This window comes from Morus notabilis, unplaced genomic scaffold (assembly GCF_000414095.1).
Source record: "Morus notabilis unplaced genomic scaffold, ASM41409v2 Scaffold46, whole genome shotgun sequence".
Classification (NCBI taxonomy): domain Eukaryota; kingdom Viridiplantae; phylum Streptophyta; class Magnoliopsida; order Rosales; family Moraceae; genus Morus; species Morus notabilis.
Window position 1 is genome coordinate 931,950 of NW_010365505.1, and position 27,848 is coordinate 959,797.

The 27,848-nt window shown below is 41.0% G+C and overlaps 2 protein-coding genes across 3 annotated transcripts; both read left to right on the top strand.

The window, feature by feature from the left end:
• The first annotated feature begins 8,639 nt into the window (after window positions 1–8,639).
• LOC112093586 lies at window positions 8,640–9,998 on the top strand. The gene is made up of 2 exons (XM_024172359.1): window positions 8,640–8,944; window positions 9,113–9,998. Exons 1-2 carry the CDS (start codon window positions 8,640–8,642, stop codon window positions 9,996–9,998), a joined length of 1,191 nt encoding a protein of 396 aa, XP_024028127.1.
• A 15,280-nt stretch (window positions 9,999–25,278) lies between these two features.
• Window positions 25,279–27,753, top strand: LOC21408017 (probable protein phosphatase 2C 24). 2 transcript variants are annotated; one of them, XM_024172301.1, is made up of 5 exons: window positions 25,279–25,563; window positions 25,675–26,135; window positions 26,230–26,544; window positions 26,914–27,019; window positions 27,132–27,753. In XM_024172301.1, the coding sequence occupies exons 2-5, from the start codon at window positions 25,737–25,739 to the stop codon at window positions 27,461–27,463; spliced, it is 1,152 nt and encodes a 383-aa protein (XP_024028069.1). In that variant the 5' UTR covers window positions 25,279–25,563; window positions 25,675–25,736; the 3' UTR covers window positions 27,464–27,753. The 2 variants fall into 2 exon arrangements, with proteins under 2 accessions (XP_024028069.1, XP_010106553.1); XM_010108251.2 differs by having other exon boundaries at window positions 25,279–26,135.
• The last annotated feature ends 95 nt before the right edge of the window (window positions 27,754–27,848 follow it).

A 27,848-nucleotide genomic window follows, 5' to 3' on the forward strand; every position in this document is an offset into this window, starting at 1 on the left:
GGAGCAAACTATATTGATATTTATGTAATTATTTTGTGATTTGGTTAAACAGTCTAATTTAATTAAGTTAAATTTTAAAATAATCACGGCCCTATCCTTGGGGTCGTGACAATTCTCCACGATTATCTCCGATGTGTTCTGCATAATCTTCTTTTAAATTTGAATTCCAAATCCTCCGGATTATCTTTCCTGATTTCTAAATCCGAACTTCCTTAGAAAATTAGATCAGGTACAAATTCAAATAAAGGATCGAGATCTTCACGTGCTTGGCTTTATCTTCTCCTTATCTGTTAGCAACAACTAATCTGCACAATGCACCAACTCCACTGTAGCAATCCGGAATACCATGATGATTTCTAGTTACTATTTTCTGGACCTTTACTTACAAAAAAAAACTTAGTTTGCCAAACAGCCAACAAACACAATAACCTAACAGTTTTCTTTCTTTTTTTTTTTTCTATTTAATACTCTTTGGAGTTATAAGTTATAAGGTTATATTGGATCCATTGTTTGTGCTTAGATATGCCATAGTGGAGGAATTGGGTGGACTGGGGGCAAAAGGACACACATGTTCTAGGAACGAAACTGAGTTGAGTGGATGCTTAAATCAAGGGGAGAGAAAGGGCTTTAAAGTCACTGGTTCAGTCTGTGATGTGTTGAGCCAAGCAGAGAGTTGAAAGCTAATAAACAAGGTCCCCTCACTATTTAATGGTCCCCTCTCGACATCCTTGTAATTCTTCATTTAATTTTACCTGAGTTTTGCTTAATTCTTTCTGTCTTGAGATATATGTTATGCTTATTAAATAATGATAATCAGAAAATGGCTTGATAATATATTTATACTGTGGAGAATGACTGTACAACTTTTATATACACGTTTAAATTTGAAGCTAATACTTATTTAATAGCGTAAATACGAAGGATAAGCTAAACTAAATAATAAGATGAATACAAACGAGTTATATTTAATAACATATATTATTATCCTTATCAAAAGGATCCTAGAATGAGAGCATCACGTTTATTTGAAAGTTATGACTTTCCGTAAAGGCTTTATAAATTTTAGCTAAAAGAACAAATTAAGGCATCCGCAGCGGCTTATGAATTGCCGAAACAGATAAATTAAATTAACACGTGGAAATCGGCACCCGATTTTCTAAGCTATATATCTACTAATCCTTTGTCTTGGTCTAGATAAACAATGTAGGAACCACCGAACGTAAACCAACGGTCGATTACACACCCGAAGATATGTCATTCCTGATGGGTACCAATTTTGATTATGCTTACTCTTGAGATTTATTTTTCGAATTCTGTATTGATTCTAATCGTTTTATGATTGACATTATTTTGAAAATGATTGGCTGGTTAATTGTGTTTAAGAATAGATGTGCAGCTGGCAAGCTCTTTATGGAAAGTTTTTGTAAGAATCTGGAAACTTAATTCAGTTTCTTTTTTGAAAAGTCAACTATTGATCCTAAGATGGTAAATTGTTAATTGGTGATTTGATTAATACTTGATGAAGATTTCGTAGCTGGATGATATTCCTCTGTCTCCTAAGAATGTGTTCAGGTTCATATATCAGTTTCGGGAAGGTTTGAGAATTATAGCAGATTGATTCGGACTGATTTTGAGAAAGTCGACCTTGACACCTATGTTGCAGTTATTGTTGCAACAAGGATCTGCAACAGATTTGGTTCAGCAAATTAATTGAAGAAGTCGTCAAGATATTAACTTTCTGCCTATTTATTCAAAGAGTCTCAGTTGATTGTACACCTTTTGATTAGTTTTGCTAGGTTGTGAGAGAGGTGAGCACTTGTATTCAAGAGAGATGATTTGAGTATTTTTCGAGAGAAAAACTTAGTTAGAGGGATTCCAATGTTAAAAAGTCGAGGGGATCTTGCTGCTCAAGTCCATTGGGAAATTGTAAGTTCATAGGCGTCTTCTTAGAGAGGGAGTCTCGGGTAGATTAAGTTCAATTGAAATGTAAAAGAGTTCTTAGTGGATTGTTCATCATGTGGGCGTGGCCCCGCGGAGTAGGTTGTTACCGAACCGCGATACCATTTCTCTCATGTTCTTTTATTTTACCTTTATGCATTATTTATATTGTCTTATAAGGTATTAAAAGACTGAAATCGGTACCAACAATTGGTATTAGAGAGGGTCACTGACGTGTATTTCGGTGAGGTCCCGGTATACTGGTTGATTTTACAGGAATGGATGTCATAAGAAAAGGAGAATTTGTGAACAAACCACCGTTTCTGGAAGGTGTCAATTACCCCTATTGGTTCTTCGAACTGCACATGAAGGTACGGATGCTGTGAAGTCTTCAAAACTTCAAATCCTCACAACCCGTTTTGAGCGCTTGCGTATGGAGGAAGATGAGTGTATTACCGATTTCAACTCAAAGCTCTGTGATATTGCTAACGAAGCCTTCACCCTTAGAGAAAAATATTCTGACGGCAAATTGGTGAAAAAGACCTTGAGATCACTTCCAGCACGTTTCGCTTACAAAGTGACAGCCATCAAAGAAGCAAAAAAAAAGTGGAGAAGATGAGACTTGATGAACTCATAGGTAATCTTCAAACCTTTGAGATGAACTTTAAGGATAAAAAGAAAAGTAAAGGAATTGCTCTTCAAGCAGATTATGATGATATGTCCACCAAAGATGAGACCAACGAAGATGAGGACTTAAGTGAGTCTCTTACTTTACTTACCAAAAAATTCAACAAAGCATCAGAGAAAGCTTGCTGAGACCAGACTCAAATTGGAGCAGACCAGAAGAATTTAAGGATGCTAAACTTGGGCACAACAAAATTGGAACACTTACTCTCACAACAAAAAACTTGTGGTGATCATTCAGGCCTTGGCTACAAGGGTCAAGAATTTCTGGGAAGACTCTCTTTGTGAAAGGAGCCACCAGTACTATGATGCAGTCCTTTAAGAAAGCTCGGGTAAGATCAGACAAGAAGTTTGTTGCAAAACCTATTGTAACAAGACAAGCAACAGACAAGTTTGTTCCTATCTGTCACTATTGTAATTTGCCTAGCCACATTAGACCTAGATGTTACAAATACTTGAATGCTTTAAAAAGAGGTATGATCATTAATCCACCAAGTTCCGCATTCACAAGAAGGACACCTAAAGCAAAGATTGATGTGCAAAATAAATTTCCTAGACATGTGTGGGTAAGAAAATCTGATTTAAGGTGTCATGGGGCTTATACTTCTTTTAAAACATGTTCTACTAACTCTGAGTATTGTGGTAATGATCACTTTAAGCTTTTGATAGGTGATAAAAGCAATATGCATGGGAAAATACCATATTTAGGGGGAGTAAGACTCGTGGAGGATTCAGGGGGAGTGATTTGTAGAAATCAATGAATTGGAACGTGATCTGCAGGAAAGTGTTGCACAAAGTGTTCCATCAGGTGTTGCAACACTTTCTGCAACAACAGTTTCTAGAACTCGTTGGCTTATTTTTGTCAAAAAGGGAGAGTAGGTAGCCTATGATGTTTTAGTTCATGCGGAGTTTTTCTTGGAGACAATTTGCTTCTGACTTTACAAAAGTTATTTTATTTCAGTTTCCATTTTTAGTTTTGCCAAAACAATGCCAAAGGGGGAGATTGTTGGGATTTGTTTCCCAAATTCTGTATTGATTCTAATCGTTTTATGATTGGCATTATTTTGGAAATGATTGATTGGCTGATTGTGTTTGAGAATAGATGTGCAGCTGGCAAGCTCTTTATGGAAGGTTTCTATAAGAATCTGGAAACTTAATTCAGTTTTTTTTTTTTAAAAGTCAACTTGATCCTAAGATGGTAAATTGTTAATTGGTGATTTGATTGATATTTGATGGAGATTTCGTAGCTGGATGATCTTCCTCTGTCTCCTAAGAACGTGTCCAAGTTCATATATCAGTTTCGGGAAGGTTTCAGAATTATAGCATATTGATTCGGACTGGTTTTGAGAAAGTCGACCTTGACAACTATGTTTCAGTTATTGTTGCAACAAGGATCTGCAACAGATTTGGTTCAGCGAATTAATTGAAGAAGTCGTCAAGCTGTTAAATTTTTGCCTATTTAGTCAAAGAGTCTCTCGGTTGATTGTACACCTTTTGATTAGTTTTGCTGGGTTGTGAGATAGGTGAGCACTTGTATTCAAGAGAGATTATTTAAGTGTTTTTCGAGAGAAAAACTTAGTTGGAGGGATTCCAATGTTAAAAAGTCGAGGGGATCTCGCTGTTCAAGTCCATTGGGAAATTACAAGTTCATAGGCGTCTTCTTAGAGAGGGAGTCTCAAGTAGATTAAGTTCAATTGAATTGTAAAAGAGTTCTTAGTGGATTGTTCATCATGTGGGCGTGGCCCCGCGGAATAAGTTGTTACCGAACCGCAATACAATTTCTCTCTCTCGTGTTCTTTTATTTTACGTTTCTACATTATTTATAGTCTTATAAAATATTAAAAGACTCAAATTAGTACCAATACTTGCAACATTTACCGACTTGCTGTATTGTGCAGCTAAAGGTAACTAACTCTTTACATAAAGAATTTGACTGTCATTATTGAGAGCAATAAAATCGCAGAGATAAATCAAACAAACAAGAACACATATAATATTTAGTGGTTCCCATTAATGTGAGGGTTAAGTGTAATAATTCACTACGATGAAAAAGGCTATAAGAGAAATCTCACACCTCCCCAATCTCTGCATAAGGAGGATAATTAAGCTCCACAACTTAATACTTACATTATATTACGCCGAATGGTTTTTGAAGCTTTCTTCTCTCTTATTATTATTATTATTATTTTCCTCCGGCCTCTTTGTTGATAATTTTTTTCTACAGGACCAATTAACCAATTGGCAGAAAACTTGGCATGCGTGTGGGCGAAGGATAATACAAGAACTAACTCTGTGGCACCTTGGTTTATCAGAACGCCCCTCATTGACCCTGCAAGAAACATTATTGGTGTCACACATCACAATTCACAATGAAGTGAGTCCTGAATATTTAGAGTCTAAGACTTCTATTTGTTCTACGAATTCGAGTTTTTAATTTAAGTTGATATTTGATATTTTTTTAAAGTTTTTAACTGTAATAAAAAAAATTAAATGTGACGTTTACTGAGAGATTTTAACTATAAAAATTAAAAATTAAAAACTCAAATCGGTAAAGTGACTGTAGAAACATAAAACCGGCAACATAATTTTAACAGTATCATAAAAAGGAAGAACAACACTAGGCTAATGAATGACGAACACGTAAGGACAAAGAAAAAAAGGAACGACAAAAATATTATAAGCAAGTGCAACAACTTAGGGATCAACTTTAACAATGACAGAAACATAAATCCTACAAAACATTAAAAAAAACGACATTCTAAGGACGAACGAAAGAAAAGTAAAATGGCGACAACGTAAACAACAATGGCATACACAGGAAAACGAATGAGAAGGGAAAAACAACAACGGAAGCGGAACAAAATTGAAGAAGGATTAAGGTCCATTAATTATGATCCAGTTATAAGGTGCAATTCACAGGAGAAAATACCGTGCATATTCAAAGGCAATGAATTACTCAAAAAAATATAACAATACGAGAATTTATAACATAAAATCCAATTTACCAAACGCACGTTTGATAGGCAGTGACGGAACTAACCATTCATTTTAATAGGAGTGTACATTAAACTTTTTTTTAAAGACATATAAAAAAATATATTTATTTTAATGGGGTATATATTATTTCAGTAGGAATTTAAATATAAAATTTTAAAATTTTTAAAGGTAATATTTCTTTTAAAAAAAATTTGAGTGGGGCCACCCCACTCAGCCTCATCCTCATCCTCATGCAGTTCCGCTGTTGTTTGTAGGAGTAAGAGATCGAACCTCTAGTTAGTGAAAAAATAAAGGCAAAATACTAAAAATAAAACAAAAACAAACAAACAAATAAACAAATGATTATGAAAGAAGATCAAATTGTAAGAAGAGTTGGAGCACTGCAGGATAAATAATTGGTCAATGTGAAGGTGCGGTTGAAAGAAAATAGATATTATTGAAGTTCAAGTTCTTTTATGAGCAATAAACTATGATATGGTAACAATACTTAGCATATCACAACCGACAAAGAAAAAAGTTAACCATTAATCAATTATTTAAGAGATCGAATTTCTAATTAGACAGAAACATGAGAATTAAACATGAGTTTCCTACCAACTTTCAAGGATTAAAAAAAAAAAAAAAAAAAAAAAAAACACGAGTATCCCACCAAACACTTGCTTTTTTTTTTTTTTTTTTTGGGCTCATATTGTTGCGGTTCTAAAATAGTAAGTACTTAAAAACGTGGTTACCCAAGTGTTGAGCTGCTTGCCAATCAGCTCGAAGCATGTAACATGCCAATAATGCAAAGAAGCTGAAAAACTCCATTAATATGATTTTAAGAAAAAAAATCCAGTAATTTGGATCAATTGATTAACGAAAAAAGGGATTAGTACAATCAAAATCTCCTTGTTTTATGCTTCTTTAAGATATAAGTTTGCATTTCTAATGCAGACAACGTTAGAGATCCCAAGTTATTCACTAAATTTGGTACTTGCTAGAATTGACAAAATGAGAACTGACCTATTACATCACTTTAGTTAAATATTGGATAAATAGCTTAAAACTATTGTCACCATACTTCTACTAATCATATAAACCTCCTGTTGTGTGGGAAAATGTGACGGACGCGTGGACGAAGTATACCGCGACACGTGGCCTTGACTAATCCCCACCAAGTAAGGAACCCTCGACGCTTACGGACCCCTCCTACTCCGCTGCAAAGGCCCAAGGACGAAGTCCAAGTTAGAGCGACGATCCCTTATGGCGTCGACTGATTGCACCGTCGACACTGAGGGATGAAGATCTCTCGACCGCAGAAAGGGCCACTGAAGAAGGCGGTTGGGCTACGCAGTGCTGACGACGAGGGGAACGTTCTTTAGAGGACGTGACGGGTTACGTGCAGAAATGGAGGAGGTCTGCAGGCATTAATTGTAAGCTGTCAGACCGCTCCCACAGGGGAATGGAAAGCATTACGGAGAAGCACAGAGCCGTAATGGAAGACTAATTGGCTGAGTGAACAGTGCTAATTAGTGGGCTACGTCTAGGCCTACCAAAGAAGAGCACTTGAGTGCTTCTACCTATGAAGGAAACTCCCTAAGCGAAGGAAGCCCAATATAAAAGGAGAAAGACCCCCCGCAAGGAGGGGGTTCGAAAAACTCCAAAGAAGAACAGATTCAATAAGAGCAATTATTGTAAATTGTAATTTTCCCCAAAAAAGAAATACAAGATTACAGTGGATGTAGCTCTGAAGTTTATAGAGTGAGCCACTATAAACTTTCTTGTGTCATTTATCTATGTATGATTTAGTAAATACACGTACACACATATCCAACAACTCCTGATACATTAAACTACACACACTCGGCCAGTAATCCGAAGGGAAACCAAGAGGTAATCCGGTTGGTTTTTTATTGCTGAAATTTGATCGTCAACAATTGGCGACTCCGCTGGGGACCGAAAGCGTTCGACCCCCAACAACATAGTGATAAACCGCCGCCCATCCAGGGAATAGCGGGATGGAAGGAGATCTACGCCCGGTCAGAAACGAAGTTCCACCTCCAGACGCGCCACGGCCGGATCCGATGCAGATGCAGGCCCAACTGACCACTCTAACCGAGCTGGTACGTGGGCTAATGACCGTGGTGGAGCGCTTAGATGGAAGGAACTCCATGCCGCCATTAGAAAATGCCCCGATGCCACAGGGACACGCCATGGCCGGAGATCTGAACCACGGCGATTACCCACTTATCCAAGAGGGAACCGGAGATAGTGAGAATCGCCGGGGCCCTCCTAGGCCTCGGCCTTCCCAATCTCCCGGCAGCCGTTTAGGGGCCGCCGGACTCCGAGCTCCCGAGGACCGGGTACCGAGAGGTCCAGGAAACCCCGAGATACTATCCCAGAATCTAGGTGGAAACCCGCCAGGAGACTCAGGATCAGTACAGGCAGACGGCCAGGCCCGAGGCGGACGCAACGTTCAGAGGGCGGAAGCGTCGAGAGTAGCCGGCTCGGCCATTTCGACAGAGGAAGCACGCGCCATCATGGAACGTATGGCCAACCTGGAGCAAAAACTGACAGGGGACGTGGCGGGCCTAAAAGAGAATATAGGTCGTGTGGCTGAGGTGGTAAACGTCGATATCACGCCCAGCTGCACACATGACCATCCATTTACCGAAGAAATAATGGCTCCCCCTCTCCCCGATAAATACAGGTCACCGTCAATCCCACCATATGATGGGCGAGGAGATCCTGACGACCATCTGGAGATGTACATTGGGCACATGCTCTTACACGGTTACGCCGAGGAGATCATGTGCCGAGCCTTTCGAAACCATTTGACGGATTCTGCCCGGAGGTGGTTCTGAACGCTAAGGCCAAACTCTATCTCGAGCTGGGACGAATTGAAGGAAGTGTTTTCCCTCCAATTCATAGGGGTCAAAAAGTACGTCCCCCCAAAGCAAAATCTGACGACGATATACCAAAAGCCAAACGAGTCACTGAGGGAATGGCTCGCAAGGTATGGGGAAGTTGTCGCCGCCACGATGGATATAACAGATAGAGAGGCCTTGATGGGGGCCTTATCTAGCATGAAGAAAATTACCCCGTTCAAAAGAGAGCTAAACCAAAAACCTCCGTCCAGCTACAGGGAGTTTTTGGCGCGAGCGCAAGGGTACATCAACGCCGAAGAGGCGGACGCAAACGACCCCGAGCACCGGACCAACAAGAATAAAGGAACCGAACAAGGGTCAGCGCCTGCGAAGCAGGATGGGAAGAAGCGTCGAGGTGGAGGAAACGGAGACAAGCAGCCCACCGCGATGACAAACGCTCCGGAAGCCAAGAAGCCGAGGTAAGAGGATACCCGTAAGCCTCGACTGTTCCAAAAGTACGATTCCTACCATGAGTTAACGGTAGGAGTCGAGGAGGTCTTCAACCAGGTCGGCCACGGGAACTTGCTGCGCCGACCGGAAGCAATGAAGTTAGATCCCAGCTGAAGGAACCAGAAGAAATTCTGTAGGTTCCACGGCGATGTCGGCCACCACACCAATGATTGCGCCGACCTCAAGGACGAAATCAAAAGAGTGATCCGCGAGGGAAGGTTACAAGAATTCAGGGCCGAACGAAGACCTCGAAATGACGGCCATGGTGGGCAGAATGACGGTCGATGCAGAGAGGAGAACCAGCGCCTAAAGGATCGCGAACCCGTCGGCATCATACGGACTGTCCTCGGCGGTCCCTATATAGGAGGAGACTTAAAGAGGTCTCAGAAGGACTACGTCCGCGAGGCCAGGGGGGTTTATCAGGAGCGATTCTGGAGTGTCTCCGCTACAAAAACCCCAAGGTACAGCCACACCGACGTGGCCTTTAACGAGGATGACGCTAGTGGGGTTCATTTCCCCCACAACGATGCCTTGGTGGTGGAGGCCATGATAGGAAACCACACCGTGTGCAGAATACTGGTGGACAATGGGAGCTCGGTGGACCTCCTATACTCCGATTACTTGGAGAAAATGGGGATCCAAAAGGAACAATTGGAGAAAACCTCCAGGCCGCTATATGGTTTCACTAGTGACTCCGTCATCCCTCAAGGGACCATCTGGCTACCCATAACCGCCGGAGAGAAACCTCGACAGGCAACCACAATGGCCAATTTCGTGGTCATAAAAGGAAGCTCCCAGTACAACGCGGTAATCGGGAGACCAACCCTTCAAGCATTAAGGGCAATAACCTCCGTCTACCACCAAAAGGTCAAGTTCCCCACCCTAAATGGCGTAGGAAAAATGAAGAGCAACCAGTATGAAGCTATGGTTGCATACTCTGACGCCCTGCGCGGATATGACCAACCAGGAAGACAGGAGACAAGGGTGGTTCACCAGGGCCTTGTCAAGGACATAGACCCCTGAATCCAAGAGGAAGTCACATGGTCTCAACCCGTTGAGCAGTTGGTAGAGATCTAAGTTGGTGAAGGCGAGTCCACAAAAGTGCTAAAAGTGGGCTTAGGCTTAGCCCCATCACTTAAAGTTGAGATCAAAAACTTCCTCATGAAGAACCTAGATGTCTTTGCCTGGAATCATTCTGACATGGAAGGGATCGATGCCGAGGTAATATGTCACTCCTTAAACGTCGACCCCTCATATCCGCCAAAACGACAGAAACGTCGACCGATGAACCCCGAGAGGTATGAGGCGCTGAAAGAAGAGGTCGACAAGCTGATCAATAATGGGTTCATCAGGGAGTCCCATTACCCACGTTGGGTATCAAACCCCATTCTAGTGATCAAGCCCAACGGGAATTGGAGGACATGCGTCAACTTCAGCGATCTCAACAAAGCCTGCCCAAAGGATGGCTTTCCACTCCCTCGCATAGACGAGATGGTCGACGCCACGGCGGGACATGAGATACTAAGCTTTATGGACGCTTACTCCGGATACAACCAGATCCTCATGCATCCAGCCGACGAGGAGCACACATCCTTCATAACCGACAGGGGCCTCTACTGCTACAAGGTGATGCTTTCGGCCTAAAAAATGCAGGGGCTACCTACCAGAGGCTTGTGAATATAATTTTCGCTCAACAGCTCGGCAAAACAATGGAGGTCTATGTCAACGATATGCTAGTAAAAAGTACCAGGGCTAGCCATCACGTTAATCATCTGGGAGAAATGTTTGGTGTGTTAAGAAAATACCACATGAAACTCAATCCCCAAAAATGCGCCTTTGGAGTTGGGTCAGGAAAATTCCTCGGCTTTATGGTCAGCAACCGTGGGATTGAAGCTAACCCCGAGAAAATCAAGGCCATACAGGATATGTGGTCCCATACAAAGCCAAAGGAAGTGCAAAGATTAACAGGATGTGTCACCGTCTTAAATAGGTTCATATCAAAAGCGACCGACAAATGCGTCCCCTTCTTCGACGCTTTGAAAGGAAGCAAGCGCTTTGAATGGACACCCCAATGTGAAGAGGCCTTCCAGAAATTGAAAGAGGATTTGGGCAAGCCCCCAATTTTGTCAAAACCAAACATCGATGAGGACCTTAGCCTATACCTCTCCGTGTCCCAACACGCCGTAAGCTCCATGTTAATAAGAGAATAAGAGAGGGTGCAACTGCCGATCTACTACGTGAGCAAAAGGCTCCTCAACGCCGAGTCAAGACACAGTGAGATGGAGCGCCCAGCCCTCGCCCTGATGGTAGCTTTAAGGAAGCTTCGGCACTATTTCCAGTCTCACACAATACAGGTTCTCACAAACCGCCCACTGAGACAGGCCCTACAAAAGCCTGAAACTTCCGGTCGACTCCTCAAATGGTCGGTAGAATTAAGCCAGTTTGACATAAAATACGTGCCAAGAACTGCGATCAAGGGCCAAGCGCTCGCCGATTTCCTGGCTGAGTTCTCTCATAGGCCAGCTCCCGCCGCATCTGGAGAAGACGAGGTTACAAAATGGAAGCTCTACGTGGATGGGGCGTCGAGTGAAAATGGGTCAGGAGCTGGTGTCCAGTTAATCAGCCCGAAGGCCACAAAATTACCTCGGCGGTCCGATTTAAATTCACGGCATCAAACAATTAGGCGGAATATGAAGCACTAATTGCCGGACTACGGTTAGCCAGCCACCTAAAAATCGAAAGGCTCAGCGTCTTCAGCGATTCTCTATTGGTCGTCGCGCAGGTAAAGGAAGAATACCAAGCGTGTGGCGAGAAGATGGGAGCGTACTTGAGAAAGGTAAAAGAAGAACTCGTTAAGTTCAAAAATTACGAGATACTCCAGATACCACGAACCGAAAATGCAAACGCCGACGCTCTGGCAAAGCGACGCTCTGGCAAAGCTAGCATCTTCTAGAGAATCCGACACACTGGGGGTCGTTCCCATTGAGGAATTGGAGCGACCAACTATAGAAGAAAAGGTTAAGGCATTAATTGTCTGAGTAGGTGAAAGTTGGATGACTCCCCTCATCCAATACCTAATGGATGCACAATTGCCAAACGATAAAGATGAAGCCAGATGGATCAGGTATAAAGCTGCTAGGTACTTATTGTATGATGGCTTGCTCTACCGACGAGGCTACTCAACCCCTCTACAGCGGTGCTTGGATGAGGCCGAAGCACAGAAGGTCCTCCACAAAATCCATGAAGGGATCTGCGGTAACCACACTAGGGGCAATCTTTGGCCCTAAAGGTTTTACGGCAAGGATACTATTGGCCCACGCTCAAAAAGGACGCTTTTCAATACTCCCGACGTTGCGATAAATGCCAAAGGTATGCCACAATTCCTAAAGCGCCCCCAGAACATTTGACGTCCATTCTCAGTCCTTGGCCCTTCGCCAAATGGGGGGTTGACCTGATCGGGCCGTTACATCTTGCACCCGGAGGATTTAAGTTTGCAATCGTTGCAGCGGACTACTACACAAAGTGGGCAGAGGCAAAGGCCCTAACTACAACCACGGAAGCGGCCTGCACCAAATACATGTGGGACCACATCGTATGCAGGTTCGGGGTTCCCCACTCAATAGTATCCGACAACGGAAAGCAGTTCGACAACGCCTCAACACGCAGATTGTGCAATGGCTTAGGCATCCGGAAAGATTTTTTCGCGCCGATCCATCCACAATCAAATGGACAAGTCGAGGCGGTCAATAAGATATTAAAGTATACCTTCAAGAAGAAACTCGACGATCTGAAAGGGAAATAGGCCGAGGAACTTCCCAAGGTTTGTGGGCATACAGAACGACGAGCCGAACTACTACGGGGGAGACACCCTTCTCCATGGCATATGGCGTCGAAGCAGTGCTCCCCATAGAAATCGAAACGCCGACTCTAAGAACCGTCGTCCATAACGATGATGACAACGCGGAAGGCATGAACGGAGAACTCGACTTGTTGGAAGAAAAAAGGCTCGACTCCCAACTGCGTCTCGCCGCCTATCAGCAAAGAACGGCGCGATACTACAACAAGAAAGTTCGACAGAGAAGGTTCATCCCAGGGGACCTAATGTTGAAAAGGGTAACGCAAAGCACGAAACCCAAGAATACTGGTCCACTGGGCCCAACTTGGGAAGGGCCCTACCGCATAAGGGAAATGCTACGTCCCGGCACTTACATTTTGGAGAGCCTCGACGGCAAAAAGATTCAACACCTGTGGAATGCAGAACAACTAAGGCTGTACTACTAATAATGTATGAAATTCTCACATATCTCAATTGTACATTCTTTACAAATTGAATAAATTGACATGTTTGTAGAAGGAAAAGAATTCACCCCTTAATAACATGTCTGCTTAAAAAACCAAGGTTATATTAGACAGACATGGGGGGACAGGGGTCCACGGGTTAATAAAAAAAAAGAGAAGACGACGACCCTAAAGGGTACAATCGACGTCAGATCCTCCAAGGAGGAAAGACAAAGACTTAGCGAAATTCCAAGAAATTTTCTAAGACGACGACCCCAAGGGGTACAATCGACGTCAGATCCTCCAAAGAGGAAAGACAAAGGCTTAGCGAAATTCCAATGAATTTTCTAAGACGACGACCCCAAGGGGTACAATCGACGTCAGATCCTCCAAGGAGGAAAGACAAAGGCTTAGAGAAATTCCAAGGAATTTTCTAAGACGATGACCCCAAGAGGTACACTCGACGTCAGATCTTCCAAAGAGGAAAGGCGAAGACTTAGTAAAATTCTAAGGAGTTCTAAGAAAGCAGCAATTGCAAATCAAGGTATAAATTAAAACTGTTGTCTTTTATATATATATATAAGGAGCAGATAAAACAAAAGATGTCCGAATCAACAATAAAGTTACAAAACAAAATGGAGACATGTACAAATCATTCAGGCCTCGCCGCCAGCCGCCGATTCTTCACCGTCACCAAGCGGAGAAACGTTATCGTCACCAGCAGGGGGAGGAGAGTTATAAAGGAAAATCAAATCCCACTCAGGACGCTCCTTCTTGATCAGGTCGACAATTTGTTGACCCGCAGATTGAAAATCCCTGGTGCGGATGTCACTGAGCTCCTGAGAAGCCTTGAACTCCTCAATAACCTCGGCGCGCCTGACGTCGAAAGCAAATGCAGCTTCTGCCTCAGCTTCCCTCTTCCCTTCAGTTTTCCCCTCAGCAAAACGCCTTTCCGCTTCCCCAGCTGCTTCAGACAATTTTTTGTCAGATAGGTCCGCCCGCTCCTTGAGACTCGCGATCTCATTTTTAACTTTTGTAGTTCTTCTTCCAAACTCTCCAGCTTGGCCAAGGCCACGTCCCTCTTCTCGACGACATCATCTAGCTTCTGTTTGGCGTCGGAAACAAGGGACTAAAGCCTGGCCTCCAGTTCGTCCATCTCATTTTTACGCTCCTCGACCTTGACAAGGTCAAGGAGGTTGAGAATGGAGAGGACCAGGCTCTGAAAAGTTAAAGGTCAGAAAAACGAAAAAAAAAAAAGGAGTCTTACATGGATTTGGAAGGAAATTTATTTTCGCTGACGGTCAACCAAAGAATATTGGGCGGCAGCAACCCAATGTGGCTCGAGAAATGACTCATAAAGAGCCTGAAAGATTAGGGAGAAGCGAGGAGGAAGTTTTAGCATCGCCCCAATCTCGGCATCAGATATATCCGGGAGTTGGAACTTGGGGTCCATAATTTTAGCCCCTGGAATAAGCACGCGCTCTCTCGGCGCCAGCGGAATGTCGATGTCGGGAATAGGGACCGTCGGCGTCCACGTTTCTGCCACCGGTATTTTTTCCCTGCGTCTCTTTTTCCGCACAAGATCCGCCTCCGACCTCGAAGGACCCTTGGTCTTCCTGCTCTTTGGGACATGGGAAGAAGAAGCTTTCTCTTTTCCCTTTGACGGGGGCAGATGGCTCGGGGGGGGCTGTTGGTCTGACAGCGGCTGCTGGCTCGGCCCAGACTGCTGGCTGCCGGGAAGTTGGATCCTCAAAGACGACATTTCTACAGGAAATGACGACGTTAAGATACAGTCAACATTGGAAGAGCCCAAGTCACAATAAATAAGGGCGTCGAAAGTAAAGAATACCTTCATCGTTTAGGTGAAAGTATTGACGGACAACGTCTAAATCGGCGGGGTCTGGAGATCAAGGATTAAACCAGCGTCGCGAAGGTTTTTTTTGGTCAGAAGCGTTTCGATATGGCGAACCTCTGACGAGAAAGCAAAAGCCTTTTCGATCCTCGCCAAGCTGTTCCTAGAGAACTTCGACCGGTCCTGACTGACTATAATGCGAATGGAATGTCAGTAGAAGGACGGGAAAAATCAAAGTCAGATAAAAGAAAGCCAAGAGACTTATCCATGTTCCCAAACGCCGCCTGCACCTGCCTTCGACGGGGCAGGCAGTCGTTGGGATGAAAGTTGAAAGGCCCCCGAATCATGAAAAACATGGGCTTCCACCCATGTGACGACGAGGGAATGCCCAGTATAAGCTTCCCAAATCTGGGCTGGGACCTCCCGTGACCACTCAAAAAATATTTCCCCTCACACTTGGCGACGTGGCATAACTTATACATGAATCGGAACTCATCTACAGGGAGCTCCATGTCGAATTGCTGGTGCCATAAAATCCAGGCCCCAACGAAGCAGTACCAGAAGTTTGGCACCAGCTGGGCGGGGGAAATGCTGTAAAAGTGGCAGTAGTCTTTTACAAAGGGATGAACTGGGAGGGTCATCCCCGCGGTGACAGCTCTAGTATAGACCGGAAGGTATCCGGTCGACGGCATGCTGGTTCTAAAATGCACGTCCGGAAGAAGGTATTCAAACCACCTCCCGTCAATGCACCCTTCCTTCACAGCCCGGATGATATCCTTGTTCCGAACCCTCGACGCCACAACGTCGGCTGTGAAGAAAGGCATATCCGGCTCACCACTCGTGGCAGCCAGAGTGGCATCTACCGTCGAAGCAGCCACCCCATTTACACTGCCCCCCGTGAAGGAGATCCGTTCTACTGCCTCGTCTAAAATCCGCTCAAAGTTGTCAAATTCACTACCAAAGCTATCGCCTGGTGCGTATCTGGCTTCATGTCCAGCCCCGACGTCTTCTATGTCTCTCAGCACGGAGTCGACGCTGGAAAACGAAGAAGACCAGGAGATCTCCACTACAGAGGGGGGGTCTGGGCGGACGACAGGAGAATCCTCTCGACTGAAGGAACTTTGGGCCATTTTTCTGGTGATTAAACAGACAAGAAGCAAAGTTAAAACCCTAACGTCGAGAGGATGAAAGGATGGCTATTCTAAGCAATGACAACTCAAACGCCTCGACTTGGCGCCGACCATTCATATGAGAATGGTAACGGCGAGTGCTCATAGGATTCCAGGTTCCCCAGAACCCAGAAATCGGAAGCGCACAGACAGCAAGGAGACGACATCCAAAGCGAAACAATGAAACGGAGTAAGTCTCCCTAAGTTCTACATTCCGCACATTCTTTAGACATATACACATAGTTCAAACAAAAAGAATAGAAGGAGCCCGTGTCTAAAAATAGTAGACAAAGGACAGAAGGGCTTACCGAAGAAAAAGGATTCCCGGGAAAGTCTGGAGGCAAGAACGGCTGCGCAGTGCGCCTTGAAGAGCAGGGAGCACGAGCCGGAGGTTGGAGAGGAAGGAGTCCGTCGGAGAAGGTGGCAGTCCAACAGGTGCGAAAAGAGTGAAGTTTTGAAAAAAAATGGCTCTCAAGTTTGTAGAGGGTATTTAAAGGGACGGACATCCTCGACCCTGACAGTCAGATGAAAATCTTAAAATCCAATGGCCAGGGAATCCTGCCCGGATCAGACGGTGATAAGATATGGCGGGAAGTAGAGAGGTCGCGATCCAAAGGCCCATATTCGTTCTTTCAAAATAAAGCCATACGTTATCATGAGAAATCAATCGACGCGACAATTGCGTTCCCCAAAGGATATCTGAAGCACCCAGGCCATCATTGCAAACGGAGGCTCGGGATCGATTTCCCACACCTGAAGCACGAAAGGGCAACCGAACCTAAGTCCGAGGCCATCCAAAAGGAGCCCTCGACCTGAGGGGTAGCTGTTGTGTGGGAAAATGTGATGGACGCATGGATGAAGTATACCGCGACACGTGGCCTTGACTAATCCCCACCAAGCAAGGAACCCTCGACGCTTACGACCCCTCCTACTCCACTGCGAATGCCCAAGGACGAAGTCCAAGTTAGGGCGACGATCTCTTATGGCGTCGACTGATTGCACCATCGACATTGAGGGATGAAGTTCTCTCGACCGCAAAAAGGGCCACCGAAGAAGGCGGTTGGGCTAAGCAGTGCTGACAACGAGGGGAACGTTCTTTAGAGGACGTGACGGGTTACGTACAGAAGTGGATGAGGTCTGCAGGCATTAATTGTAAGCTGTCAGACCGCTCCCACAGGGGATAGGAAAGCATTACGGAGAAGCACAGAGCCGTAATGGAAGACTAATTGGCTGAGTGAACAGTGCTAATTAGTGGGCTACGTCTGGGCCTACCAAAGAAGAGCACTTGAGTGCTTCTACCTATGAAGGAAACCCCCTAAGCGAAGGAAGCCCAATATAAAAGGAGGAAGACCCCCAGCAAGGAGGGGGTTCGAAAAACTCCAAAGAAGAACAGATTCAATAAGAGCAATTATTATAAATTGTAATTTTTCCCAAAAAAGAAATACAAGATTATAGTGGATGTAGCTCTGAAGTTTATAGAGTGAACCACTATAAACTTTCTTGTGTCATTTATCTATGTATGATTTAGTAAATACACGTACACACATATCCAACAACTCCTGATACGTTAAACTACACACACCCGGCCGGTAATCTGAAGGGAAACCAAGAGGTAATCCGGTCGGTTTTTTGTTGGCAAAATTTGACCGTCAACACCTCCCATTACAATAAACAAAACAATTTATTCGATCAGAAAACATGGAGGATTTTTTTCAATATATGCTTTCTTTTCGATTGCATATAACTCCACAAGAGAGGCAAAATGGAGCTCCATAAAAAAAAATAATAATAACAATAAATTTTCCGCCATTTCAAAATACCCTCCTTCAATGTAAGCTCTCCCAATTGATACGGTAATGTATTTGTTATCTTTGTTGATCTTCACCCGCTTAAAAATCCTCCATGTCGGACACTTATAGGATAAAGATCTTAGAGAAGGCCATATAAAGACGAGAAACCTAATTAAAGAATCACAAGTAGATATAGATTTATGTGAATCAAACTCATAAAAATTTATAAATTGAGATCTAAGTGGATATATTTAATTGGGTTAATTTCACAAATTGTCTATGAGATTTACACTCAATTTCACTTTAATCTATGACTTTTCAAACGTCATACAGATAGTTCTTGAAGTATTATTTTATTTCAATTTTAGTTTTCCCATCAATTAAGAGTTAAAATTTGATAGAATCTGTGTAAATTAGAGTCTCAAAATTAAAAATAGCAAAAATTTTAGGTCTATGAAAATTAACTTTTAGTTTTTTGTATTATTTTAGTCTCTAAACTTTATTTGTTTTTAATTTTAGTCCATAATTTTCACATATTTCGTCAAATATTTAACACTAAACTAACAGAATAATCGAAATTAAAATAAAATAAAATCTCAAATACCAAATGTGCGACGTTTGAAAAGTTAAGAACTTAAGTGAGATTGAGGTTAAATCTCAAGAACCATTCGTGAGACTGACCATATTTAATTTATTCAATATGAAAACAAAGTAGATTAAAATATATCTCATGGGTGGGATAAGTCCTTTAAAGAAGACTCCCTGTCGGATAGAAGAAGCTCCAAACATTTGTGTTAACGAGATTCTTCTATGAAAACAAGAATAATAATAATTATAATATGGTAAGTAGAAATAAGACAATATTTGCATGAATCTTCTTGGCAAAACTAATTGTAATATGTGGCAAAAGGCTATAGGTAGTGTAGATAAGTAGAAACACATCGATATATTCGTGCAAAGTACATTGAACTAACTACTATCAATAATTTGTCTATCTGGATATAGAGTGGAATTATGAATCTAATGTGGATTAGGAACTTAGGATCCCAAGTTTGCTTTTATAAATCCACTCTATATCCAGATAGACACCAATTTATCATCCCATTATACGAAAAAAGTTGGAAGAATTAAGTAAATAGTAGATGTACAGTAAATAATTTAAAAAAAAAAATAACAAATTTTAAAATTATTTAAAATAAATAGTAATAAATTAAAAATTTATGTGGCTATTTATTACTACAATGTCTAAAAAAAGTTCTGCCTTCATGAACATGTGGCCCATCATTATGGTAGTTAAAATGATACGATCAAGGGTATGATAGCAACCTTTACCCTCCTCCATTCATCATTCATTGTTTTTAACCAAACTAATTTTCCTTTAAAAGGAAAAGAGCAAAAACAGAGAGTGTGATGTATTTTTTGCTACGAGTAGAGGGAGTTTGGTATGAAACTACAACCAACACAAACAACAACAAGATTTACAGATGTTGATTAATTAGAGGATTTAGAATCCAAGCCAAGGATTCTCTTGTAACTCAAGCAACTAAAGTCCAACACTTGGTCTTGGCTGAAGCAGAGAGTCAACACATTTTGTGCTTTTGTAATGCAAAAGCCTTTTGTTAGTTACTATAGCTTGGCTTTCTGATATACAAATGACCTACTAGGCACAAAGAATTTGCTGGAAATTCTTTCTGCTGTTATAGTTTTTGAAGAGAATTCCGCGACAAGATATGAAATCATACCGAAATCTCAATTATCTGATGTAATTTTACGGTTAGAAGTTATATTTCATTAGTAAGAAATTAAAAGTAATGAAACTATGGAAGGGAAGTTGGGGAAAAAGAGAATAAAAGGAAATTGCTGCACCACATTTATCAAACCGGATTTTATCGATAATTTGGTTCACCAACAATGATAATAAATTTACTGTTAATGTGCTGTAGTCATAAGTATTGCTACACGGTAAATAAATTGACGCGAGATCAAACAAGATACACAATTATTAGTCATACAGTAGTAACATAACCTCCCTAAAAGAAAATACACAAATGAAACTGTTCCGCAATAATGAATTGAATTGTATCGTACCATTCAATCTTGGATTCTAATTTCCTGCCGAGTCAATTGTGACGTTCTACCAACTACAGTTGAGATTATTTTTCCAACTTTTTACCTTGCAAAAGTATCCATAATATGCCTAAACCCTGTCGGGAATTGATTAGATAATGTCAATTTTCCCCACCCCAATCCATTACATAAAAGGAACCATAGAAAAAAAAATTTCTCTTAGTTGTTTCCTAACAATCTCCACCTGGCTCCATCATTGCCTTATGTATCCGACTTCTCACCCAACCTCAATTACTCGTTGAATTGCTAGCGTGAGAAACACTAAAAATCCGTTTGTTTTATATATTTAAATTTAAATTATTATTTTTATTATATTATATTTCTCTTACCAAAATTTTATCAAAATAAAAAATTTTAATTTTAATATACTTTCCAAACTAATTTTAATTAATTAAATCACTGAGGACTATGGCTATTTTCATCGTCATTTTTATTTTCTACACGTAAAATGTAAAAATAAAAAGCGTAACATAATATTTGTTACGTATAATAATTACTTTAAAAGAAGCATAACAATAAAAATTAATTACTCATCATACAGTATTATACTTTTTTCAAAATCACTGTTAATGAATGATAGAGTGTAGGACCAGACCAATACTTGGTAAATGAGAAAGACAAAAGCCAATTCAGCTTCAACGATTTAACAGAAGACTTTTCAAACTGTACTTCTTTATTAATGGCACATAAGCTAACTTGACCAAAAGATTCTTCTCGCAAAAAATTACTAATCAAATGAGGCAAGCAATTATAAACGCTTGCTCTACCAAATGCCACCATTTGTCCACTTCACAGTTCGGTATTTTTGTCTAACCGCCAAACTTATCCAACGCAACCGTGCACTCCAACGAATGCATTGAGCAAAGGGAAGTTTTAAATCACATCACACTCTACGAAAAAATAAAAATAACAATAAAAATTAATAGTGGCTATTGAACTAATTAAATTATTATTATTATTATATATGAGCTTACCTGTATTGACTAGTTCTTCTATCATGTAGACATATAACCTTCAGAAATCACAAGATGACGTTTGGTTGGAGAATTTAAATCATGTGATTCGAATTATTTTTAGTTTATGTGAATTTTTTATAAGAAAAAATACTGTAGTGAATCACGAATCATGATTCGAATCAGAAACGAATCCCTCTACCAAACATCCTACAAACCATCCCCTGATTTCAGGTCTACTTGATCGTGACTGAACACAACCATGTGGCACCACATGTATATATATATATATATTTCAAAATATGTTTATCATGTTTACCGTGGGACTAGCTAGTCGAATGATTAAGAAATCCATTATCACGTTGAAAACATATATTTGATAAAACACCGTCAAACGAAATTCTTTCAGATGCCAAAAATATTAAAATGCACTATCTGATCTTGTCAACACATAAACGCCTCTTACATTGCGTGACGACATGAAATTCAAATGGAAGATAGAATTTTCTCTAATTAAATTAATTAAGCGAATTTTTAACATATACCAATGTCCGTCGCCGCATCAGTTTTAATTATTGTAAATAAACGGATACGTCAAAAAATACGGTGAGTTAGGGTCAACAATGAAACGTTAAACAATATGGTGAGTTCGGCTCAACAAATCTTTGTATATATTCTGACATATATCTTCCTAGTCGAAGAGTCTCATTATAATTTTTTCCTTTTCCTATATGAACAGTTATCAAATTTCTGTTGGCCAAAACCAACAAAGAATACATGGTTCAAAACGGAAAATACTTGGATGACGGAGACCGTGAAAGTTAAATCTGATATTGAACGGCAAAACCATGCAAAAAGTGAGGTCGAATACCTTATGTTATAGTGCACATATATACGTTCTTTGTAAAAGTTGAGAATAAAACTATATACGACTGTTAAGTATATCATAATCACTTGTCTTTACACTCATAAAAGCATAGTAGAACGTTAAAATCTGAGTGAAGCAGCTGTACTAATACTGGTGTTTGATACCCCAATTCAGTTCAAAATTCAAAAGCTTCGAAAAAGAAATAGGAAAATCTTTCTACTACTATTTTTTTTTTTTTTTATGCCTGCAGAAAAACATGGTGTGCCGGTGCATGCGTAGCAATGTTTATTATGTCATTTACAGAGTCGCCATATGTTAATCAGATGCGAGCTCTGAAAACTACGCGCCCCCTTTTCATGCGCATGCCACGACCTCCTCAAAACACTTTCCTGTGCTGTACCCCAAAATTTTCTAGCCAACCAAACACAAACTTTCTCTCTCTCTGATAATCTCTCCCTCTCTCACAACGTGTCCTCCTCTTTCGGACACGAATCGCCCGTCCTTCACCTCCCTCACCAGCTCCCTCCGTGCCACCCAGCACTCTCGCCACCACGTGTCCGACATTAAGGCCTCACGACCTGCGAAGGCCGAAATCTCGGCGTGTCGGGTTCCGGGAAAAAGTAAATGGTGGGTGAGGGAGGGTGGTTTTTGCCCTCTGGGTTCGACCAAGAACCACAGGGACGAAGATGGCTTAACTTAACCTAACCAGACTTGGAAAAGCCAAGGGGACGGGGAAAAAAATGATAATTAATAAAAAAATAATAAACATCGTAATTCGTAACCATGGTTGAAAATAGGTGGGTCACGTGGCAGTGACTTTGCCTGCTGTCGACATCACGCTCCTGTTTCTAGTACAAATTGCTTGCCAGCCGGATTTTACACGTGGATGCCTAAATACGGCTTTTGAGCTATTCATCTGTGGCCCACACCCACCGTAACGTCCTTTCTGTGTTCTCCACGTTCTCCTATTTTTTTATGACACGTGTATCTGAATCCAATTGAGTTCATGCATCTTTTTCTCTGATAATTTGTTTTTTTTTAACTTTTATAAGAAATTTCCCTCGTAGGGCTAGTCTAACAGTAGTGTCAACTTTTAATTGTTTTTTTAATGATCAGGTTAAAATCGTAAAAGAGTAGGTAAAATAGAGAATTTTTAATATAAATTTAATCGGTTAAAAATATAAAATTACTAATAATTCATTTAAGATAGTCTTATCAGAGAATATTTTATTAGTATCTTAAATAAAATACATTTCATTCACCGGAAAAAAAAAATCAATTACGTATGTTTAAAATATTTAAATAACTTTTTCTACCCTTTTTTAGTAAAATTATTCTGTATAAAAAATGTGACATGATAATTAATGAATGTAACATTAACATGTAACATAATTTTTAAATGATTAAATTCTTTTGTGTCACTTTTATCTAAAGTTAATGTTACATTTAATGATTATCATAAAGTCAATGTCACTATTAAATTAAAAGGACCTCAAAAAAAAAAAAAAAAAACCGAAGACAAGTCCTATTTAAAAACATGAAAATAAAATAAAAACTAATCAAACAGTATTTTACAATATATTTTGTGATGCAAGACAGGATAAAAAATAGAATCAATAAGAGAAAAAAATCAGAATAATTAATAATAAATCATCAAAGTTTGAATTGGAAACGACAAGCATTATGGTATTTATAAAGATCGAAAAAAACAAAAGAAAAAAAAAACTTATTAAATTTGAAATAGTTTCCAGATAAACATCATCCAATCATAATAGAATTTATTATATTAAACATTAAAACACAATTTTAAAAGTATAATTTTAATTTTTAATGTTTTAACAACAATAAAAACAATTTTTTATTTGTAATGTAAATATTTTTTATAAAACTTTTAATTGTCAAGCAATTAAAACGCAACAGCGGAGCTTGTTCCCACTCAAATTTTTTTTTTTAAAATATTACCTTTAAAAATTTTAAAATTTTACAGTTAAATTTTTATTAACATAATATATACTCTCATTAAAATAAATATATTTTTTTATATGTTTTTATTAAAATAATTTATTAAAAAAATTAATGTATACCTCAACTAAAATAAAATGTTGACTCTATCATGTTATCTTTATGAAATTTTAGAAGTAATTCATCAATATTAGAATTAAGTCGGTTAAAAAAAATAAAGTTTAGAGTCTGTTTAGTTCGTTAATTCGAGTTTTTAATTCGAGTTAAGATGTGATACTTTATGATAACTTTTTATTGTAATAAAAAAATTAAATTTAACTATTTTTGAGAATTTTTTATTATAATAAAACTCGAATTCAGAGCTTAAAAAAGTAAACGCACGACTTGCTCAAGCAGCTCACAATCTTAAGAAATAGGGAGTATCGTATGATATTATACAATCATGTTTGTTGAGAAAAAAGCAAATTTGAATGCACAAGATCATTTTATTGGTCTATAGAATTTCTTCACACTCCATATTCTTTTGCGTGATATTCTATAATTCTAATTCGGTGGAATAAGTTTTTGTTTTTTATAATCAAATTTTAGTAGAATAGTGGTATAAGTTAACCTATGTAATATTACGTACATGCTCAAAAGTTAAAACGTGTTAAGGATGTGGGAGCTATACCGCTCCTTAGATATTCCGTTGGCGTCAACGACGTAGACACATGGGCCCACACGTCAATATCACAAAACTGGTACGTTGTAGCATCTCATTGGACCACAACGCCCAGAAGGAATAAAGTAGGAATTTTTTTTCCGCAATAATATCTGCTTTTGCCTCCAAATCGTGGCTCAATCTGCATACGAGGATGAAGACACGTGGCCGAACAGACTTTAGAAATTAAAAAAATATTTGATTCGTAAATTAAATTAGGTGATTAGAATTATTTTTAATTTATATATATTTTTTATAAAAAAATAATGTAATAAATTATAAATTATAATTTAAATTAAAAAATGAATCTCCTAATTAAATATTCTCTAATAATCTTTCATTTTCTTTTTTTTTTTCCTTTTCTTTCTTTTTTTCTCAAAAATAGCAAAATTTTAAACTCCAAGGAGGACCACATGCGTGTCTGGAAAGGAAGCTTACTCTCCCTTGGTGTTGAAATTCTATTGGGCCACGCACGTCCTTAACCCGAATCAGGAGATACACGTGGTTGTTTTGATCGAAATGGGGATGAGATCAACGGTGGTGATGCGTTCTTTTAGGCAGAAGGGCACTCGGTCACCCACTATAGTACCTGCTCGTCTGCCCGTGACGGGAACGGGTAGCTGCCCGTGGCGACCACGCTAAAGCGAGAGAAAGTGAGTGAGAAAGGGTAAGAGAGAGAGTGTGAGAGGACTGTTGCAGCAGGTTCCTGCGTAAAAAGGCCTCCTTGAAAGTTCTTTAAAGTACTTCCCCCATGGCGCGCGAGCATTCTCTTTCATCATCCCTTCCGTTTGAAGAAGAAGAAGAAAATTTTCAGACGCAGAAGATTCGCGATCGGTTTTGATTGTCCATTCCACAGATTTAACGGAGTGTTCAAAAGCTGATTTAGTAGGTGAGGAACCAGAGGTGATTACGAGGTTTAATTCTTGAGTTTCTAGGGAATTTTCTCATTGTTGTGGAAAAGGAGAGTTTTTAATAATGGCGGAGATTTGCTGTGGAATAGTGAGCGACGGCGAGGCGTCGACGCCTGGCGAGTCGAGCTCGCGAACGGCCAGGCGCCGGCGGATGGAGATTAGGAGGTTCAAGTTCGTCACCGGCGTGGTGCCTCCAGCGGACGCGGAGAGAGGCCAGAAGCGCCCGAAAGGAAAGCCTCGGGGATGCGAGAACGCGGTGGAGGATTGCGGTTCGGAGGAGAAACATACGGTGAAAGCTGAGTTTGGAAGATCCGCGACCGGACTGATCTCAGTCTCTTCGGTTACGGTCTCATTGTTGTGTTCACCATCCGCGCCGGTGGATCCAGATGATTTCAGCGAGCTTCCAAAGTTCGGCTTCGCGTCCGTATGCGGCAGGCGGAGAGACATGGAAGACTCGTTGGCTATTGTCCCCTCATTTCACCGCCGTTATAAGGAGACCGCCTCTGAGTTGCATTACTTCGGCGTTTTTGACGGTCACGGTTGCTCTCATGTGCGATTCTTCCCTTTACCATTTCTGAATTAAAAGAGAACTTCCGGTTACATCAGATTTTGAAACGATCGGTTTCTGAAATTCTTAATTTCAGGTGGCGACGAAGTGCGGAGAGCGTCTGCATGAACTGGTGAAAGAAGAGCTTCAAAGCGAAGAGGTGTCAACGGAGTGGAAGAGCGCGATGGAGAGAAGCTTCTCCCGTATGGACGACGAGGTGATCGCGTGGAACAACGGCGGTTTGGGAGCGAACTGCAGGTGCGAGCTCCAAACGCCGGAGTGTGACGCCGTCGGATCAACGGCGGTCGTCGCAATCGTGACGCCGGATAAGATCGTCGTCGCCAACTGCGGCGATTCCAGAGCCGTGCTTTGTCGCAATGGCAAGCCTGTCCCTCTCTCTTCCGACCACAAGGTTAGTTCTTTTCTCTCCTCCCTTCCGCCATTGGAACTTGCCAACTCGGTCAGTTACATCCCCTCTAAAAGGAATGAAAAGAAAACAACTAGAAATTCTAGGATGAGCTGGAACTTTCTGAACAAATTGCTAGTTAGTTGACCGAAATCCTGATCAAAATACCGGCTTTTGGATTTTCTTTTATTTTCTCGGTAAACAAACGGAATAAAATGGGACATTGCAAAGTAAGTGCGAGTCCAGTGTGTTACTATGGACTTTTCACCAAGAGCCGTTGGATCTGTTCAGTGATCTACTTGTAGCAATTTACCATGCTTGTCGTTACCATTTAAGAGACGATTCCCATCTGATGAGATTGTGTTCGTGTGACAGCCGGATCGACCCGACGAACTCAATCGGATCCAGGCGACGGGCGGGCGGGTCATCTACTGGGATGGCCCACGGGTTCTCGGAGTCCTTGCCATGTCAAGAGCCATAGGTAAAACAAATAAACACCATCACTACACTTTTGCCTTCGGCTCACTGTAGCACCAGTCATATTATCTTACGCCGCACTCTGAAAAACCGTCATTGTAATGGTGTATAAACAGGCGACAACTATCTGAAACCCTACGTGAGCTGCGAGCCGGAGGTGACGATCACGGATCGGACGGCGGACGACGACTGTCTGATCCTGGCGAGCGACGGACTCTGGGACGTCGTTTCGAACGAGACGGCGTGTGGCGTGGCGCGGATGTGTCTTCGCGGGAAGGCGAAGATTCCGTCGGGGTCACCCCAGTTGCCGGAAAGCGAAGCACCCGGCGGTGAGATCTCCGATAAGGCGTGCTCCGACGCTTCGATGCTGCTGACCAAGCTGGCCCTGGCCAGGCACAGCACTGACAACGTGAGCGTGATTGTGGTTGATCTTAGAAGGGACACGTAACCCAAACTAATATTGATGTCCTTTGTCATCTTATGGATTTCTTTTTTCCTCTTTTATTTTCATTGCGGTCTTTTTTTTTTTTTCTTTTTTTTGGGCTGATTTCCCATTGGGGGGGTCGGATTCAGCCTTTTTTTTTTTTTTTTTCCTTTTGGGGACAGACGATATACTGACGGAGCCCAGCTCGATTCGCTGGTTTTTGGTTTCGAATGAAATCCTTTCGCCCTGTCAAGTATAATGTAGTTATTGTAGTATATGAACCAAGTAAATATAATGCTATTTGTATTTACTTCTATCCTTTGCATCTTTTTTTTCTCGGTTATGACTTTACAATGAAAAGGAAACAGAATTTGTCCTTTGATATTCCATGGTCCAATGCCTTTTCTTT